Source organism: Rhizophagus irregularis, chromosome 13, assembly GCF_026210795.1.
Source record: "Rhizophagus irregularis chromosome 13, complete sequence".
Classification (NCBI taxonomy): Eukaryota; Fungi; Glomeromycota; class Glomeromycetes; order Glomerales; family Glomeraceae; genus Rhizophagus; species Rhizophagus irregularis.
In genome coordinates this window covers 465243-480694 of record NC_089441.1, presented here as the reverse complement: position 1 = coordinate 480694, position 15452 = coordinate 465243, and the positions used below count along the sequence as shown (strand labels likewise).

Here is a 15452-nt window from a genome sequence, read left to right as displayed (position 1 = left end):
CGTGTGGATGTTTGGCTTTAATATTAATTTCTTCACGACCAAACTTGATTGAAATTTTGTCATTATAATTATGAGAATATTTACGCTTCTCAGTTGTAGGCCTCATCATAAGCTCAGACTTTTCTTTGTTAATTTGAATATCATTAAGACGATAAAATGTATCAGCGATGTATAACATTTTTTCCAATTTTGACTTTTCATCAGTAATCCATTGAGTATCATCCATATACGCCATAATGGAAACATTTTGTTGATTAAGAACACCTTCTTCTTGAACAACTGATTTTGATATACAAGAAATATTATATCCCAATTGTTGTTTATCAATTTCTGCTAAAAGAGGATCGTAATAAATACACCAAAGCAACGGTGAAATTACTTCTCCTTGATCAATTCCTGTAAGAACATCATAAGGTGCAGTTTTTCCATATGCAGTGATTACTTGATTTTTTCTATCTTTAAAAAGTTCTAAAATGAGGGACGAAAAATCGTTAGGAATTTTAATTCTATCCATCACTTTTTTGAGTTGAAAAATGTTCACACGATCATAAGCCTTTCCCATATCCTGAGAGAGTATCCATAATTCATTATTATTATCGATTGAATCTTGAATAACTTCATTCATAATCCTTATCGGTTCAAATGTTGATTGTTTAGGCAGACCAGCGAATTGATTTGCCTTTAATACGTTATTATCTTTCAAAATAATTGCTAAACGACGATTTAGCAAGGAAATAAGTGCTTTTCGAGTAGTTTCTAAAAGAGTAATAGGGTGAGAATTTGATAATTCACAATTAAAGGGTTTAGGTTTAGCAATAGGAAAGACCGTCGCTTCTTTCCATTGTTTTGGTAAATATCCTAATTCTATAATTTTACAAATTAAATAATATAAAATATGATTACAATCATCACTTAGATGTTTCAACATTTCATTTGACACGCCTGAAGGTCCTGTTGCTTTTCCATTAGATAGTTGTCGAATAATATCTAACCATTCATCATAAGATGGAGCGTCCATAATACTAGAATATATATTTTCGTTAATATGAGGCTGTGGTTTATATTGTTCTTTCCATCTGCCTTGTATTGGTTTCTTTCTATTAACAGAGCCCGCCACTGTTTGAAAATGACGATTTGTTTCTTCCAGCACCTGATTCTCATCGGTAATTAAAACTTCATTACCATTATGATCTTTCTTATAAATTTTTTCAATTGAAATAGAAACCATTTCTTTTTCTGTAATAGATTGAATCATTCTCCCTTGATCATCTTTATAATTATCACATCGCTTTTTGATGTTAGAGATAATTTGTTCTTGTTCCATAATGTTAAGTTCAAGTTTAAAAACAATTCTCAATTGTTTTCTAATTTCATTAAGTTCGTCAAGATAACTATGGAACTGATCATTATCTAAAAAATTAAAATTATTGTCAGAAGTAACTAACTCATACTTGTCTTTTATCTTAATTATCGCGTTTTGATAATTAATCCATTTGTCGATCATTTCCTGATTTGGATGGTTTCTTAATCCTGTGATACATGAGCGGATTTCTTGAATACGGTTAATGATATATCTTAAATCAAAGTAAACTGACAACTTTTTCTCAGGAGCACATTTGATTTTCTGTTTTATAACTTTTTTGTTTTTTATATTTTCATTAGCAGATTTCATGATAAGTTGTCTAAGAGAATCCCACACATGATCAACATGTTTTCTTTTCGTGATCGAACGATCCTTGAGTTTGATACTTTCGATTTCATGATCCAAATCAGCACGGAAATTGTCCCATGTAAATTCATCATCTTCCTGATCCATTTCATCATATAAAAACACAGTACGAGTTATTTTCTTTTTACTTTTGTTAATCTTAGGTAATGTTTTTCCTATAAATAATTGTATATCAAGCGATAAAGTGACAGTATTATGATCAGTTGTAAAATGATCATTTTCTATTACAGTACTATTTAAACTGTGGCCAAGTATTGGTAATGAAGCCCAAATATAATCTATTCTTGATTTTTCGTTAGAATCATTAGGCGGAATATAAGTATATATATTTTCGTCATCTTCGTTAAATATCGGAATTGTATCTAAAAGGTGTCTGTTTTCTAGCATTTTGAACAATTTGAAATACCATCTATTATTAACAAATGACATCAAGTATTTTCTATAATTAATGTTGAAATCACCCATAATGATTATTTCCATATTTCTGTTTTTCCCATCATCGATAATATGTTCGATATATTGATATAGCTCCTCAATTTGTGTTCTTTCTTTTTTATTAGCGTTAATGTACACCTGAATTAACCTAACATTTTTCTTTTGACTAAAATTTAAGTCTAAATATAAAACGCGGCCTTTATGACCAACCGCTTTATGAACAAATATATCGTATTTATCGCTAACGATAATTCCTACGCCTTGACCTTTACCCCCTTGTTGTGAATAATCAAAATAACCATGGAAACCAAATTGTTGTTGCCAAATTTTTGATTGTCTATAAGAAAGATTAGTCTCGGCTAATCCATATATGTCAATATCATTGTTTTTCATCGCGTCTAACGTGAAAATTAATTTATCTTTACTAAGGGTACGAATATTCGTAGTAGCTATTTTCGTTATTGAAGAATGTTTTAAAGATTCTTTTGTAATAATTGGATTGTTATTTTCTATTTGGGGGAAATTTTTTTGTTGTTGAATGTTCGAACTAGAAGAAGAAATTATATTATTGTTCATCATAAAAATAATTATACGGCGGAATCGTCAAAAACTTCATCATTATCCCCCAATAATGATGAAGCTGAAGGGCCACCAGCTAACATGTTGTAAAGAGATGAAAGTAAGGATTTAGTTTCCTGGTGATTTTGTTGTATTTGCTTCTGTTGAGCAACAATATTTTGAATGTTTTGATCGGATTTTTGGAATTGTCGTGATTGAATATTGGACTTATTCGCAAGTTCATCTTCATCTTCACTCGATTCAGAATCACTTTTACAGCGTCTTTTCGCTTTAGCTTCTGTATTATTATCAGATTGTTGATTTTTCTTTTTCTTACTAACTGGAACTGGATGCGCTTTATCACATTTAAGCGCTTGTTGAGTTGTAACAACTTCACCAATTTGCTTGCCAGTATCGCTAATAAGCGACTCCATATTGAACAATTTATCTTCAACCTTCCTTATAGTATTAATAATTTGTTCCTTGAATTTTAAAAACATCGGATGGTTATTAAAGTCATCACTATCGTCATCATTATTATCATGATTACTGCGAGGTCTTCCTTGATCACGTGATCCAGAGGGAATATTATTATTAGATTTAGAATTATTTCTGGGCTTTTGTTTAGATTTAGCCGCATCTGCATACGACTTTTTTAGATTTTTCCAATTATCAGCGCCACTAACAAACCGTTTAGAATGAGATTTGTTAATATCTTTGTTAGTACAGTCTTTGGCCATATGAGTGGGATTACCGCAAATATTACAAATGCGATCTTCCTCTTTACTCTAGTATAATTGTCGAGTACCAGCGTTGCCCTTTTTGAATTCAATATTCATTTGTCTGGCTGCCACCAAATCATCTCGCGAAGAAAAATGAATGTAAGCATAGCGACATCTTTGATATTTACCACGAATCATAACAGCTGGGATAAAACAAGTTTTCCCTTTACATTGTGTCATAACTTCCTTGAGATCATAACCACTAGTTTGATAATGTAACCCAGATAATCTTAACGAGAATTGTTTCCTTTTCTCGCGTTCCTCTTTGCTCAATAACAATGGTAAAACTCTAACTATGTCTTTGTTAATATGATAACTCCATTGCTCTTTAAAGTAATCAATAGAAGTAGCATCCTTATACGTAATAAAAGCAACTTGGTAAAGACCAGCACCTCTCGTATAAATCTTCTCAATTTCGCCAAGATCTTCAAAGGACTCACGAATTTCGCGTACCTGTCTAAACGCGGGAATATCAATCACTTGAATTGTACGATTATTGGAATTTTGTGATGTATCACTATCCTTGTCATTTGTAGTAGCCACCTTTTCAGGCTTTAATGGGGTAGGTTGCAGTTTCACATTAAACACTTCACCCGAATCACCTTCTTTTTGCTCCTGAATAACAAGTTCTATTTTAAGAAATTGGTCAAATTTTTCTTTGTCCAAAAATGATACCTTCGCCCCTTGCTTTCCCAACGGGGTAACTGGAAGTTGTTTGTTATACTGGATATTATAGGTTTGTAGCGCCTTTTTAATTTTGGTAGTTTTTAGATTTTTTCCTCCAATAAGCTCACCATATGGAACAAGTGCAATGTGTTCTTTTACTTTTTCTATAGTAATGATCGACGGGTCTTTGTTAGAATTACTAGGATCAACATCCATGGGCTGGGACCCTTGATCGGCTTGCAGATTAATCCTATCCTGATTAGGCAAAACAACAGATTGTTGTTGATCCTTATGAGGAGTTGAAATAATTTCTTTGTTAAGAGTCGGAACCTTATTAGTTCCATTCACATTGTTTACAATATTCTGCGGAGGTAAGGGAGGGTCACGTGACAAATCTTTCGCGACCACCTTGGACTTTTCAGTAGCTTTCCCTTTGTCGTTACCAGAAGAAGATTTGGAGTTTGGACCATAAGTATCCTGAACAATTTCTTTTTCCATGTCCATAGCACGTTCAGCTTCCATAGTTTCTGTCAGTTTTTTGTCAGAAGTTGGCTGAGGCTTTTTCCGATAGGTATTCCAAATACTCTCATGATGAGAAGCAGTTTCCTTCGGTGCACTGAAGGTGAACTGGTTTTCAGGACTAGTCGGCCTACTTCCACCTGCTTGGGAATTACGGCTTGAGCTACGTGTTTGTCTACCACCTCTACCACCTCGTTTAGCGTTTCCAGACATTTTCTATAAATTGTTAGATATTTACTGCGGATTTTAAGCGATTTTAACAATTTGCAAGAAAGAGTTCGCCCATATATATAATAAGCTAAACATTTTAAAACAATAAAAAGATATTATTGGGCGTTTTTTATAAAACTAGTAACGATTTTGTTGATCATTTTTGTTGATCATTTATTTTAAATTTATTATAAATTTTGTCACGAGATTTTCTATGAAAATCATTTCTCAATTTGTTATTAAAACACCTGCTGAATTGCCTCGAAATTGAAAATCATTTCCCTTTTTATAAAAAAATTTCCTTTTTGGTAAAAAACTCTCAGATTAATCTTATATAAAAAAAAAAAAATGTCAATGACAATGTCAATGTCAGTGACAATGACAATGTCAATGTCAATGTCAATGTCAATGTCAATGACAATGACAATGTCAATGACAATGACAATGAAAAAAACTTCTAATGCCAACTTTTCGCAAAAACTCTTCCTGTGCCACTAAAAGTCCCTGTTAAATTGTTGCATCATTCAATATTTGCATAATTTCATTTTTTTGTTGATCATTAAAATTTCATAAAATATTGCAAAAAAATAAAAAAATTGTAAAAAAAATGTTTCAGCGTTTTTTCATATAATATTATTAAAAAAAATGCCAAAAACCTTTTTTTTTGCATTACTATTAAGAAAAAAACGTTTTGGCATTTTTCCATATAAAATTATAAAAAAAATAACGCAAAAACGTTTTTTCTTCATTTTTTATTTTTTTAACAAAAAATGTCAAGACTGACGTTTTTAATTAAAAAACCAATATTTTTTTGATTTTTAATCACAAAAATGTCAAAGTCTGACGTTTTTAATTAAAAAAATCATTTTTTTTTTGATTTTTTAATAACAAAAACGTCAAGTCTGACGTTTTTAATTAAAAAAAACCAATATTTTTTTGATTTTTATTTTTTAATCACAAAAATGTCAAGTCTGACGTTTTTTAATTAAAAAAATCATTTTTTTGATTTTTTAATAACAAAAATGTCAAGTCTGACGTTTTTAATCAAAAAAATCATTTTTTTTTGATTTTTTAATTACAATAATGTCAAGTCTAACGTTTTTAATCAAAAAAATCATTTTTTTTGATTTTTTAATTACAAAAACATCAAGTCTGACATTTTTAATCAAAAAAATCATTTTTTTTGATTTTTTAATTACAAAAACGTCAAGTCTGACATTTTTAATTAAAAAAAACAATATTTTTTTGATTTTTAATTACAAAATGCCAAGTCTGACGTTTTTAATTAAAAAATCAATATTTTTTTTGATTTTTAATCACAAAAACATCAAGTCTGACATTTTTAATTAAAAAAAACCAATATTTTTTTTGATTTTTAATCACAAAAACGTCAAGTCTGACGTTTTTAATTAAAAAAATCATTTTTTTGATTTTTTAATTACAAAAACGTCGAGTCTGACGTTTTTAATTAAAAAATCATTTTTTTTTGATTTTTTAATTACAAAAACGTCAAGTCTGACGTTTTTAACTAAAAAAATCAATTTTTTTGATTTTTAATTACAAAATTGTCAAATCTAACGTAAAAAATAATTTTTTGAATCATAAAAATGTCAAATCTGACGTTTTTAATTAAAAAATCATTTTTTTTATTTTTAATCACAAAAATGTCATGTCTGACGTTTTTAACTAAAAAAATCATTTTTTTTTTTGATTTTTTAATTAAAAAACGTCAAGTCTGATGTTTTTTAACTAAAAAAGTCATTTTTTTGATTTTTTAATTACAAAAACGTCAAATCTGACGTTTTTAATTAAAAAAATCATTTTTTTTATTTTTAATCACAAAAATGTCATGTCTGACGTTTTTTAACTAAAAAAGTCATTTTTTTTTTATTTTTTAATTACAAAAATGTCAAGTCTGACGTTTTTTAACTGAAAAAGTCATTTTTTTTGACTTTTTAATTACAAAAACGTCAAGTCTGACGTTTTTTAACTGAAAAAGTCATTTTTTTTGATTTTTTAATTACAATAACGTCAAGCCTGACATTTTTTAACTAAAAAAGTCATTTTTTTGATTTTTTAATTACAAAAACGTCAAGCCTGACGTTTTTTAACTAAAAAAGTCATTTTTTTGATTTTTTAATTACAAAAACGTCAAGCCTGACATTTTTTAATAATCATGTATTTTTCCTAAGAAAATTTCCGAAATTTTCGGAATTCCGTGCAATCCGAAAGTAAATAATTTTACCCCTGAGAATCACCCTTTTTGGATTTAAACTGTGGCTTGTGTATAGACATTTAATTAACCAAATAAACAGTTTAAATAAAAAAAGCTGTACAACATTTTTTTTTCTTTCGTACGATATGAAGTAAAAAAAAAAAAATTTCGGTCATGAGTTATTTACTTTTATTTAGTTTTATATATATTTAAATACAAAATTTTATTATTGCCATTACTCTTATGTTTTTTTACGTAATTTAGTGTTTCTGCTGACACCTTAATTTATTTGTCTGGGCGAAATGTTCATTCTAAGGTATGGTTCTTTTTATTTGACGCGTCTCAATTTATTTTTATTATTTTATATTAGAATTTTGTTTGTTTATTGGAGATCAGAAAATTGTTAATTTAATAAAGTATATGTACAATTAGTCTTAATAAAGACTTAGTCATTTATTTTATTAATGCAACGCAACAAAAAAAATATTGTAATAAACGTTATCTCAAAAATTCTAGATAATTTCTCTATTTAAATTCTCTTGATTTTCCTTCTTTTCCAACTCTTTATCAATCCAGTTGTTAATTGCCGTTATTGTTCTATCACATTTAGGAATATCAATACCATTGTACAAACGAGATACCATAGACTGATTAAAACCGATATTTTGTGTTGAAATTTCTCGTATTTCACGAGCTATTCTGTATTGACTTGGGGAATCAGTATTTTTTCTATAATCCATAACTATTTTAAAATTTTTTATTATTCTTGATTCTTCATTTGTAAAAGTTCGTTTCTTTTTGGGTTGCCATTGCTCGTTCAATTCATTTTGATCTTGATTCTGTTGGCCAAAACTAGATTATATAATTATTTAGTATCAGAATAATTATTTTATTATCATTATTATTAAATAAGATGCAAAACTTTTACCTTCTACACATTAACCTCTCAGCAATTAAGTTTTGTGTTGATTTTAAGGTTTGAGTACGAACATAAATATATTCATCAATTGGGAGATTTTTTTTACCAATATCAAAATTTTTAACTATATTATTTTCTACCTCAACAGTCGCTGTTGTACGCCTGGTTCTGTTTTTTATTGCTGGAATTAAGTTACTCCACAAAATAATTGTTTTCCACCAAAATCTTTCTAGATAATTCTTTAAATTGATACTATAGAAAGGATTTATAATTGATTGTGTTGTTATATCTAGTTGTACATTAATATTTATACCCAGTTGTAATATCAATAGTTCGTAACTATTATAATTTTGTATGATTTTTAATAAAGGATCGCCCATAATAGTATACGTCCAAGTATTATTTATTTTGTCAGAATTTAGTGGTAAATTTTGTGGATATACTGCTAAATCTAGATCTTCGAGATTCTGATTTGATTCAAAATCTATACTTGGCAAATCATGTAAACTTATTTCACCAAAATTGTCACGAAATCTATTTTTTTTAATTAACGACACCCTTTTATTAATTAATTCTAAATTTTTTTGTATCATCAACCATTCCCATCTATCTATTTCATTTTCTATTTCATCAATATTCTCTTTTACTCTTACTGAATTCCATACTCGCATAGCAAATTTTGCTAAAATTTCTCTACTACCACCTTCTTCAATTGTAAATTTCTTTGATCTAATGTGATGGCGCACTGCCCTTATAGCATGACCATAACACCATCCAACCAATACTTTTGAACTATCAAATTCTTCATTTGTTATAATAGTATTAATAATTCTATTAAAATATTGTTCTGGAGTTTCATTATTATATTCTTTTAATACTGCAACCAGTAAATTACGTGCACAATCAGTATTTATTAAGTAGGGAACTGAATTAGAATTAAATAATTGTAATTCTTTTTGTCGGTAAATGTGTAAATAATGCTGAAGATTATTAGCAGATAGATCATTAGTTACAAGTTCAAATACATCTACTGGAGGCGCATCTGATTTTTTACCTAATAATGGCATTGTAAAAAATGCATTCAAGATTCTCTTGTAATTTTCTGTAGTATTATTTATACTTGTGAGACAATATGGAATTGACTTTACTAATTGTCCCGTATAATCTAGAAAAATTCCTGGATTTTCATGCACATGATCATGATAGTAAACAATTGCAGCTTCATTAAATATTGGTATTGATAATGGTTGAGTTTGAATAGGTTCTTGAATAAAGCCCCATATCCGGCGTTTAACTGCAGATTTTGAACCATTTATTCTAAGAAATTCATCTTTTTCTTTTCTGTTAATATCTAAAATTGCTGCATGAAGTCGTTCACATAAATTATAACCTAGCTGTTTGTTTGTTTTTTTAGCCGAATTGATCATCCTTGCAGAATTGGCTGATGGTATACCTTGTCGATTACCAGTATATCTAATTTCACTTTTAACAGTTGATAAAATTTGCTTTCGAATATTACGAGGTGATTTACAATCAAATTCCATTAATTTCTGTCTAGATAACCCACGACATTGTCCAAATGTTTTTCCTTCTAAGTGCTTACATTGGTTTTTATTAAGTGAAAATATTACAGAAATATTGACTAAATTTTCAGAACTAATTAAATCAAGTTTATTAATTGCTATTTTAAACGTAACCTTTTCATTTATATTACATCCACCACAATAACAATACTTTGTTAGAATTTTGTTTGATTCATATGTTTTTTTAACAGTTATGGATATTTGTGGTGGGAATTCTGACTGTTTTCTGAGTAATTCAACCAAATAATAATTGCTAACTTGCCACGACCTCCAATAATAATTGGGTTCTTGATCATCAATAACGCATAAAATTAATTTATCTAATGCATCTTTTCGAGTAATTGTAAATTGAAAATCTTTAGCTTCTTGATAAATTAAATAGCCATTAATATTTTCAACATTAGGTATAAATGAACTATCAATACCCATAAATAATCCTGCTAAGTTTTGATTTTGTTTTCTTTTATCATTTTCAATAACGGGTTGCAATTGATGATCATTCTTGATAGAGGATTGATAATTATCATCATCATCATTATATACCGATTGGAAATTATAATTATAATCTTCACACTTAATTTCATCATAAACAGGCTCTTTGTCTTTAGCGATAGATAAACAATTTTGCATAACAAGTAATTCATCATCTTTAAAGATAGATAAATCAATAAAATTATTTTGTGAGAATGGTAAGTCTTGTATAAAATTATTTTTTCTTTTAAAAACTGGTACGAAATGATTTGCTTGGTAAGTCATTTGAAATTGTTTTGCGGAACAGGAACTCCACATAATAATACATTTAGGCAAATCTTTCGTATTTTGTCTTGGTAAAATTATGCGATTATAAATCTGGTTCATAAATTTATTATTCGTATTTGGAAAAAGAGACTCAATTGGTCTATGTAATACCGATGCTAGTCCAAAAAATGCTATCATAGAATTCCAGGAATTTGGTTTACACATCAATTTTAATTCTGAAATATATTCGCTCTCTTTCTTAAAACCATAATTATTATTTATAATTCTACTATTTCCACTATTCAATGCTTCTTCCCGATAAATAATATCCTGTTCAAAAATTTTTTGTTGCAAATAAAATTGGGAGTGTATCATTAATTCAACCATTACAGCTAATCGCAACTGAATATTAAAATTTTCATTTCCAAATACAATTAAAGAAGCACTATTAAAAAAGCAGTTTCCATCGGGAGTTGATCTTATACAAACACAATCTTTATATTTTTCTGGGAGCAATTTCATTGCTTCGTAATCTTGCTTATCATCATCCCACTCTTCATTAATATCAAAACTATTGGGTAATATATCAGCGCTATCAAATTGAACGCCATAATTAATAACCTCGCTAAGTGTAATATCATTTCTATCAAGAAAATTAAAAATAGTGTGTAAAGTATTTGTAGCAGTAATAGATTCCATTTTATTTGGTTTATATAAAAATATTCAGAACGATAGTAAATACAGTAAATTTGTAAAATAAATTTACAAAGTTTTACGAAGTTAAAAATTTTTTGCATTAGAAATTTATCATATTTATAGTATAGCGCTATAAACTTTAAAAGCAGGTTTTATTTAGGTACAAAAATAAATCTTTAGATTTGTTATTTTAACATATTACGAAATATTAAAAAAAAGTAAATTCACATTTTTTTCATTACGTTAAAAAAGTAAATTGACATTTTTTCATTGCGTCATGAAAAGCAAATCAAGATAAATTAGCATGCTACAAAGTATTAAAAAAAAGTAATTTCATAGTATTACCTCCTTTTCCTTAGTTATCGTAAAATCTACTTTCTCACGAAAGGAATGTGGTCTGTGTGTATTTATTTTAACAATATAATAGATATTTGATAAACATAAACATACAAGCCACAGTTTAAATCCAAAAAGGGTGATTCTCAGGGGTAAAATTATTTACTTTCGGATTGCACGGAATTCCGAAAATTTCGGAAATTTTCTTAGGAAAAATACATGATTATCATTTTTTAACTAAAAAAGTCATTTTTTTGATTTTTTAATTACAGAAACGTCAAGCCTGACGTTTTTTAACTAAAAAAGTCATTTTTTTGATTTTTTAATTACAAAAACGTCAAGCCTGACGTTTTTCAACTAAAAAAGTCATTTTTTTGATTTTTTAATTACAAAAACGTCAAGCCTGGCGTTTTTCAACTAAAAAAGTCATTTTTTTGATTTTTTAATTACAAAAACGTCAAGTCTGACATTTTTTAACTAAAAAAATCATTTTTTTTTATTTTTAATCACAAAAATGTCATGTCTGACGTTTTTAACTAAAAAAAACATTTTTTTGATTTTTTAATTACAAAAACGTCAAGTCTGACATTTTTAATTAATAAAATCATTTTTTTTTGATTTTTTAATTACAAAAACGCCAAGTCTTACGTTTTTAACCAAAAAAATCAATTTTTTTGATTTTTAATCAAATCTAACGTAAAAAATGATTTTTTAATCATAAAAACGTCAAGTCTGACGTTTTTAATAAAAAAATCAATTTTTTTTATATTTAATTATAAAAACGTTTGATGACCCGACCCAAAATTTTCGAGTCAATCTGACAGTATAATGATTATAACTCACTAATAATTACCAAGTTACTCTAGTTATGTTATAAAGTGTTACCTGTGTTACTTAATTGCCAAGGGAATAAAAAATGTGTGGATTAGTTGAACATGCGTCTTCGGCAACTACTAATTAAAGTTTAAACGACATGTAGATTTATAAAATATGATCTAGTGTTCAATATATAAATGGGGACTTTATTCATAAAAAAACTTATATTTTTATATATTTTTGTTTATACAGAAAAATTAATATGTAAATTTTTTATAACCACGGCACTCTTCGAACAGCAAACGAAAATGATCTAAGTTTTTGCGTAAGATATAATCTTCGTCGGCAACTGATATTTATCTATGTCACAATAATCGAAACTTGATAAGTCAAAATGTTCAGGATCCAAACAATTTGATTCATTATCTTTATCAAAATTTATATCACAATAATTATAACTTGCCAAGTCAGAATGTTCATTTTCTAGTTCCTCTATAATTTTACTTTCATTGAGTTCTGAATGACTTGATTCGTTATTGTTCTCGGAATCAATGAGATGAATATTGTCAAGTTCCAAAATTACTTCATTAATATCTGGCCTTTTTTGTGGTTCGTGTTGCCAACATTCTTTATAAATAATATATGATTAGAATGTAATGAAAAAATCATCATTATAGTATAATTTATACCACTTACTATCATAAAGAGTAACTAATGAATTTACTATTTGTGTTCGGGATAGGAATTTCTCTTTCACCATCAATAATTCCAAGGATAATTAACGTAATTTGATTTCGATCAAATTTATTCTTAAAATCAAAAGGCGATGAACAACTTGTTAATTCCCAATATACTACTCCTAAACTATATATGTCTGATTTTTTAGTTAATTCGTAACTTTTGTTATCGTGAACTTTAGGATCCATGTAGGGAATTATGCCACGTGGTTTGATGAATTAAGATATTTTTGGGATGCTAAAAAAAAGAAATATGTTAATTGTGTTATTCAAAAAATTTACCCGAAGATGTGTAAAGCATGATAATATAAATATTCTTACAAGTTCTCCGTGTATAATGTCACTATCATGCAACCACAAAACCGCCCATGCAATTTCTTTGGCAAACTTTAACTGGATTTCCCATTTAATTTTAGTCTTAACATTGTCACTTAAATATTTTTCTAATGTTCCGCCGTCTGCATATTCAAGAACAAGCGAATAATTTTTTTCGTCTAAAAATAAAAAATATGAAGTAAATGAAATACATAAGTATCACACACTAAAAATTTTACCTTCTAATTCCGTGACTCCATAAAAATGAATTATAGATGGGTGAGAAGCTAGCCTCATTATCTTAATCTAGAGAAGAAAGGAATTATGAATTATATACAGTATATAACGATAACATAAATAAGCTATATCAGTAACACACACTTCATTAATGATGTCTCCTTCGATAATTGCATATATTGATGCATTCTTCTATTTTGCGGTATAAACCGAAGAAGATCCTCCGGAAGCAATCTTAGTAAAATCTCTAAAGTTTTGAGAATTACTGTATAACGACGAATTCTATTGTTATACAAATATTTCTCTAGTCTACCGATATTGGTGGTAGTAGCAATAATAGTAGTATTAGGATGCAGTATTATTGTTAATAAGATAAATGTAAAAATAATAGTATCGGTTTCATGCAAATAGTAAGTAAATGGAAAAAATAATGAATAGATATATATATATAATATTAATTTAAATATGCCCTTCCATCCAAAAAGCTGAACAAAATTAATCCTAAAGATTCTAATCCTCCATCCAAAAAGCCGAATAAAATTAGTTGCACAATCCCTAACCTTCCATCCAAAAAGTCGAACTTCCATCCAAATAGCTGAATAAAATTAAGAATTCTAAGAATACAGTCAGAACTCGATATAACGAACCCTCCGTTCAAGCTATCTTGGGTCGTTTCGATAAATCAAATATTTCTATTATACCGATTAATATATTAAAAAGTATAAAAACGGTATATCTAAAAAAGTATATCAATATAAAGTCAAATTTTATCACCTTAAAATGTGTTTGTAATACTAATAGTTTAATACAATGTTATCATACAGAAACTTGTAAATAGATGCACCGAAATTGAGAATCGGTGGTCTGCTGCGTTGAATAATGCCGGCCGAGACTAAGTTAATTCCGGCCGGAATTAGTATGGTATCGGTTTATCGCGAATAAATAAGTGTGACTTGTTTTATGATTAACTTCGTTAATGTAATATCGCGAAAATTAATAATAAAGTCGGTATATAGTGATATAATTGATTATAGATGGTTTTGGTTTAAGAAAAAAGTTCGTTATGGGCCAAAATCGGTTTATCCCGAATCGTTATATCGAGTTATGACTTATGACTGACTGTATAACTGTTTTCAAAATTGAAAACAGCATTATTTTGACAATCATATTATTATCATTTCAACAAAATTACTAAATTAGGATGTTACAAATTGCAAAATCCAATTAATGAATTCAAAATTAAATATGACGAAAAAAACTTATGAATTTTTAAGTTACATAACTCGGTATAACGGTTCGGGTTAAACTGATTTTGGCCCATAACGAACTTTTTTCCTAACCCAAAACCATCTATAATTAATTCTATCACTATATACCGACTTTAGTTATTATAAATTTCGCGATATTACATATAACGAAGTTAATCATAAACCAGTCATACTTATTTATTCGCGATAAACCGATACCATCCTAACTCCGGACGGAATTAACTTAGTCTCGGCCGGCACTATACGCAGCAGATCACCTGATTACGAGTCTCTATTTCGGTGTGTATGATAACCGATTTTATACGATTTGTCAGGTAGTAACAGAAATAAAATATCAGTAATTAACGTAATGCAACAATAAATCAGTAGGAAATCGATAATAATTGATAAAGAGAAATAGGATAATATTTGAGAAGGGTATAAATATAGGTTTATGGTGTGCAATCGATAAATGACCAACAAATATTTATTAATATATATCGTGTTTTATTAATCCACTAATAAACTAAACTGTATACAACTAAATGATAATAAACGATAAATATAGTTAGGAATCGGTAAGAAACAGTGTATCTTTATTAACAATTGACAAAAATTGGTAAGAAATCGACCATATTACTGCCTCACTCGGCGCTCTGTAATATTCGTTATCCCTTTACAAGGGTTAATTATCACTAATTATTACTTATCTAG

The 15452-nt window shown here is 28.1% G+C and overlaps 3 protein-coding genes across 3 annotated transcripts; all 3 read right to left on the bottom strand.

Annotated features, from left to right (window-relative positions):
- Window positions 1–3797: 3797 nt before the first annotated feature.
- Window positions 3798–4902, bottom strand: OCT59_004739 (uncharacterized protein; the record flags this gene model as incomplete). The annotated part of the gene is made up of 2 exons (XM_066137895.1): window positions 3798–3830; window positions 3958–4902. 2 exons carry the CDS (start codon window positions 4900–4902, stop codon window positions 3798–3800), a joined length of 978 nt encoding a protein of 325 aa, XP_065997092.1.
- Window positions 4903–7626: 2724 nt separating this feature from the next.
- OCT59_004738 (uncharacterized protein) lies at window positions 7627–11053 on the bottom strand (the record flags this gene model as incomplete). Its single annotated transcript, XM_066137894.1, has 2 exons — window positions 7627–7966; window positions 8043–11053. The coding sequence occupies 2 exons, from the start codon at window positions 11051–11053 to the stop codon at window positions 7627–7629; spliced, it is 3351 nt and encodes a 1116-aa protein (XP_065997091.1).
- Window positions 11054–12515: 1462 nt separating this feature from the next.
- OCT59_004737 (uncharacterized protein) lies at window positions 12516–13551 on the bottom strand (the record flags this gene model as incomplete). The annotated part of the gene is made up of 4 exons (XM_066137893.1): window positions 12516–12829; window positions 12927–13011; window positions 13222–13433; window positions 13494–13551. The coding sequence occupies 4 exons, from the start codon at window positions 13549–13551 to the stop codon at window positions 12516–12518; spliced, it is 669 nt and encodes a 222-aa protein (XP_065997090.1).
- Window positions 13552–15452: the final 1901 nt, after the last annotated feature.